At 38.6% G+C, this 5,751-nt stretch overlaps 1 protein-coding gene across 8 annotated transcripts in view; it reads right to left on the bottom strand.

Moving 5' to 3' along the window:
- The window catches only part of LOC126481093 (uncharacterized), an 801,677-nt gene extending 796,966 nt beyond the window's left edge, over positions 1-4,711 (bottom strand). For 2 of the 8 annotated variants that reach the window (XM_050104609.1, XM_050104605.1), the window contains exon 1: positions 4,250-4,710. In XM_050104609.1, the coding sequence (XP_049960566.1) occupies positions 4,250-4,574 (325 nt within the window). In that variant the 5' untranslated portion in view covers positions 4,575-4,710. Of the gene's footprint in view, positions 1-4,249 lie in introns of all 8 variants that reach the window. The other 6 variants (XM_050104610.1, XM_050104607.1, XM_050104608.1 and 3 more) reach the window with 6 other exon arrangements.
- Positions 4,712-5,751: the final 1,040 nt, after the last annotated feature.

Here is a 5,751-nt window from a genome sequence, read left to right as displayed (position 1 = left end):
ACATATGCCACAAGCCACCAAATGGTGTATGGTGGAGGCTCCTTGGTACCACAACAACTCAATCTTTCTCATCCTGCTCAAAAATGGAGCAGAGGAAAATGACTGACTGTACCTCATTGCACAAGTCAAACTTATCTTTTTTTTTTGGGTCCTTATGAGAAATGTATGAAGGCATCAGTAAAATCATTCTGCACTCAACCGCAAATGCCAGTTCCATAAATTTTCTGAATAGTGTTTTGCAAAAAAGCCGTCTTTCCTACAGACGTTTTCATTTAAGTTCATGAAGCATCTTCGTAATACTTTCATGTTGATCAAATCTACCGATAATAACTCTAGCTCCGCATCTCTGAATTCCTTCAATGTCTTATTTTAATCTGACCTGGTGGGAATCCAAAACACTCTAGCTGTACTCAAGAATGAGTCACCCACGTATCTTATATGGGGTCTCCTTTAGAGGTGAGCTACACTGGCCTAGAATCCTCCCAATGAACTGAAGTCTACAATTCGCTTTCCTTACTACTGGTCTTAAGTGCTCATTCCATTTCATATTGCTTTGCAGTGTTATGCCCAGATATTTCACTGATGTGACTGTCTCAAGCAGCACATCACTAATACTGTATTTCAATGCTACAGGATTGTCCTTATTCAGCTGCATCAACTTATATTTTTTTCTACATCTGGCATCATGCCAAATAGAAATTCTGTCTCTTCAGTCACCATGTATCATCCTACATTCACTCAATGATGGCACTTTCTTGCACCTATCAGTGTCACCAGGAAGCAGTTGCATACTGGTGTTCACCCTACCCACCAGATCGCTTTTCCATTTGGAGGGGAAGAGTGGTCCTATTACACTTCCCTGGGGCTCTCCCAACAACAGTTTTTGATAAACACTCGCTCCCCAGGACAACATACTGGATTCTATTACTCAACAAGTATTTGATCCACTCATCTGTCTAGGAACCTATTCTGAGGTTTGGAGCTTTGTTAACATCTGCTGTGGTGCACTGCACCAAACACTTCCCAGAAATGTAGGAATATGCAAGCTGTCTTTTGCTCTTCACTCATGATACACAGCATATTATGTGAGGAAAAGGCAAACTTAAGTTTAGCCTAAATAATAGAGATTGCATAGAGCTCAGCAGGTAGACTGATGTGAAGGATTGTGTCCAATGGAATGGATGAGATTTCTTCAGGATCTATAGGACAAAAATTATGTCTTTCTGACTTTATAATACAATGATGATTTAGCACACATTGATGCAAATGTGCATTTCCATCTTCATACCATAAACTCACATTGATGAATGTTTTAAGGTATGACCAGTAAGACAATTTTTAATACATGAATAGAATTTGCTAACTATCAGCAAGTATTCATGAACACTAGCTATCCTTTATTTAGCAAAGTCTTCAATCTGCTGACATTTTATTGATTATTTAACTGTCAATGTATCTTTGTAAAAATATATTTCATATTGTATTTGTTAGGTGTATTTCTTTTCACATTTTATCAATCTTGGTAATAATTTTTGTAAAATGTTTGTCTACTTTGACTAATCCTAAAATCAAGAAAATTATTATCTAATGACTTATACAGGATGCAAAAGAAATGAAAAAATGTAAATCTCCATAACTAGTGTAAAACTTGCACGAAGACAGTACACAGCTACAGAAGTGTGTGATACGACTCATACCACACACACACACACACACACACACACACACACACACACAGAAGGTGGGAGGAAGAAAGGGAGATAGAGCACATGCTTCTCACACATAAGTCAAACTTTAATCTACTTAAAGCATTTAGTTACTGTGTACTATATGCCCAATTGAGTCAGGGATTTTAAACAGGGCTGAAGGAAGTGACCATTAGAAATTCTTTCTATTTCACTGCTCCCAACATACCCACTGAAATGCCAAGCTACCTGTGTATATAGGATGACCCCATCCCCCCCGCCCCCCCCCCCCGAAAAAAAACCACCCACCAAGCCTTGGGGGACAGGTTCCTTACAACAAAACAGGAAAAAAGGTCAAGTAAACACCAGCTCTAAAATGCATGCCGTACCAGCTATGAGCATTTATTCATCTCTGATACTATGAAACAAACATATTCCACAGCAAGGACTTTGGTTCCCATATTGTGGGAGTAGATAGTGTGGACAAAACACAGAAAGAAGTCTACTAAATGGTTCTAAAATGCATACCTCAAGAGTTATGAGCGCTAGTTCTGTGGAAAAGAGATGTTTGAAGCTAGCGGAGATGTACAGATGCTCATAACTGTTAAGGTAAGCATTTTTGACTGTGTTTACTAGACTGTTTTTTTTTTGTGCATACTACCTCCTCCCAAAATACGAAAAGTGAAGTTCTTTCAGTAGAAGAGATCTGTTTCATAATAACAAAGATGACCAAGCACTTATAGATCTTAAGGTATGCATTTTAGAGCTCATGTTTACTAGACTTTTTTTTCCCTTGTCTCGATGTAAGGAACCTGTCCTAAAGCTCATTGGAACTTTTTTTGTTTGAGACACACTGTATAGTGTATTGTAAAACACACGTTTATAAACAATACAGGGTGTTACACACACACAAAGAAAGAAAATATGTTATATGGACATGTGTCCGGAAACGCTTACTTTCCATGTTAGAGCTCATTTTATTACTTCTCTTCAAATCACATTAATCATGGAATGGAAACACACAGCAACAGAACGTACCAGCGTGACTTCAAACACTTTGTTACAGGAAATGTTCAAAATGTCCTCCATTAGTGAGGATACATGCATCCACCCTCTGTCGCATGGAATCCCTGATGCGCTGTTACAGTCCTGGAGAATGGTGTATTGTATCACAGTCGTCCACAATACAAGCACGAAGAGTCTCTACATTCGGTACCAGGGTTGTGTAGACAAGAGCTTTCAAATGCCCCCATAAATGAAAGTCAAGAGGGTTGAGGTCAGGAGAGTGCCGAGGCCATGGAATTGGTCCGCCTCTACCAATCCATCGGTCACCGAATCTGTTGTTGAGAAGCGTACGAACACTTCGACTGAAATGTGCAGGAGCTCCATCGTGCATGAACCACATGTGTCGTACTTGTAAAGGCACATGTTCTAGCAGCACAGGTAGAGTATCCCGTATGAAATCATGATAACACACTCCATTGAGCGTAGGTGGACGAAACTAAAATGAGCTCTAACATGGAAATTAAGCGTTTCTGGACACATGTCCACATAACATCTTTTATTTATTTGTGTGTGAGGAATGTTTCCTGAAAGTCTGGCCGTACCTTTTTGTAACACTCATATATAAATGAGCACAGACTTTTTCATCACTGATGTTCGTAGTACTAACGTGTGACTTATGAAACAGCTATGCCTCTTGCACTAATAAAATTGCTACTGATTTGTGTCACTAAAAGCACATCTGAATTAACATTTATGATGGAATGCTAAAGACTGATCTTCCTTTTTCCCTTTAATGCAAAAAGGGCAAACAAGGGACAGCCATTTGTATTAAAGGATAAAAAAGAAGTACTACAGGGATATTAGGTCCAGCTCAGAATATATATTACACTCCAGTTCCAGTGCACAACATGGTGTAAAATCTAGATCAATGTAATGTACAGGTATGAATTACAAAAATTTTATCATAAGAATCTAGAGGTATATCAGTAAAATCGGCACGAAATAACAAACTTTCCGGAGTACATAAAACACATTTCGAATGCCAAAGGCTTCATACTTTGATAAGGATTTATTTCTGTTTAATTCAGAAACATGGTGTTACTGGAGAAGTACAATCTGACATCAAATGCAGGGCGACACTAAGACAAAAATTAGTATCCAACCGTACACACATTTTTTCAAGCAATGATAGCATCTTGACATGTATTAAAGATCCCCTAAGGGCTGCATTTTGGTCAACGTCAGGGGCAATACAACAACAAAGAAATAACAGAGTAACTCGATGGAAGAAATACACATGGTATCTAACAAATGGTCATACAACGGCACATGAAATAGATGGGTACCCTTCATACATTACACCATTTTTACAGCACAATCAAAAGTAACATGCACTACATAAAAATCCTATGCTATGGAGACTATAGAAGGTATATACATTCCAGATAGGTGTCTCCTAGGTACGTGAACACCTGAACAGTGCCGTTACCTAAGGAACGACATTACGAAGTTACAAAGTACCACAGAAATGTTATTGGCACGTATGCACTTTAACATACCTGACATTTCAGAGGCCTTGAGTGATATTTTCTTTTTTGGGCAAACACAAAGGTTTAGCTTCTGCAGCACTCTAGGAAGCTTCTCTTCTGAATTCCCAGCCTCGATAATATGTTTTCGAGTTACGGCTACAATGCTCAATTCTGTTATTCTCGTTCTGTTGCATTCGTACTCTGGTAAGCCTGTTGTTTCTAAATCAAGCACTGCAAAAGACTGAATATTACACTGTTTCTCTGATTCCATCGTTGCTGCTGCCATTAGGTCACGCTTACGATCGAACACTTCACACGCCGCGACGCCGACTACGCTGCCACCGCCCACCAGCATCGGTAATCAACTCACTCCGATGACGCACACTACAAGGAGTCATCGTAAGAGTCAGAGACATTATGGAAATACCCATGGAGGTAGAATAAGGGGAGATGGCGCTACAGACTTACGCTGTACGTTGTTTTGAAGCCAGTGGGCGGGGCCTGCCGCCATCTTGGATCCCCCAAAACATTAGCAAACGAGTGTTTACAATTGCTTCTTGTTCGTTATTTATGTCGTGTGCACGTGATATTTGTTTTATATAGTAAATGTTGCTCGGTTTTAGTGAACAACACAGCATAAGGATCGCAACTTCAAACGTTTTTCTGGTCTTAAATGCGTATTCGATACAGTAATACGTAAAAATATTACGCTTCTTGCCTCAGTACCGTAATTCCTTTTTGTTTATACACTTAGAATAACCGAGAAGAGACGTATGTGCTATGAAAAGCGTGCTTTTGTAATCCATTTCTATTCTCTTTCATTGTGTTTGTGTCGATAATTGATAAAGCCAGAACTCCAAAAACAATGATTGATAGTTTAGAGGCACCGATTTGTCTTTGTTGCATTTTCAAGTCAAATGCAAATTTTAAATGTTCACGTTTGCAAGAAACTTACCTTATTTCCTTTGGTGTCCCATAGATGTATGCAGGGATGATATAAACAAGCCAGCTGTCATGTCAACAAAGTGAAAAATACGTTAAATTACGAAGGAACAGAACTGAATTTAAGATTGTCAGGCCCATTGCAATTTCCACATCTGCTTTCTTTTTAAATTGTACCTACCAAATGACATTCAGTGTGGCAAAGAACAGAAATTTACAGGGTAATACGACAACACAGTGATTAATGTAATGATCTAAGCCTGGACTTCGATAGGGAACTTTGCTTTAACAAATGTGTAACCATTTAAGTACTTATAATTTAACCACTGTAACAGGTGTTCCACACATTTTACTGAAGATTTAATTAACTACATGTAGTTACATTAGTTTTATATTAAATTATTGCATTTTAAAACATTAGTCCCCATTTCCAGGATATTTCCTGCCAGGACTTTTCAGTTACTTCAGAATAACCACACAGTGAAAATCAAGTGTAATGCTCACTTCCAGACAGCTCTTCGCCTTGGATTGACAGGAAATCTAAAGTTAAATCACAGAAATAAAACCATACTGTAAAACTTTACAGTGCA

The sequence above is a fragment of the Schistocerca serialis genome, chromosome 5, assembly GCF_023864345.2.
Source record: "Schistocerca serialis cubense isolate TAMUIC-IGC-003099 chromosome 5, iqSchSeri2.2, whole genome shotgun sequence".
Lineage (NCBI taxonomy): Eukaryota > Metazoa > Arthropoda > Insecta > Orthoptera > Acrididae > Schistocerca > Schistocerca serialis.
Note: the sequence above shows the minus strand (reverse complement) of the source record. Positions and strands in the feature narration are given on the sequence as shown.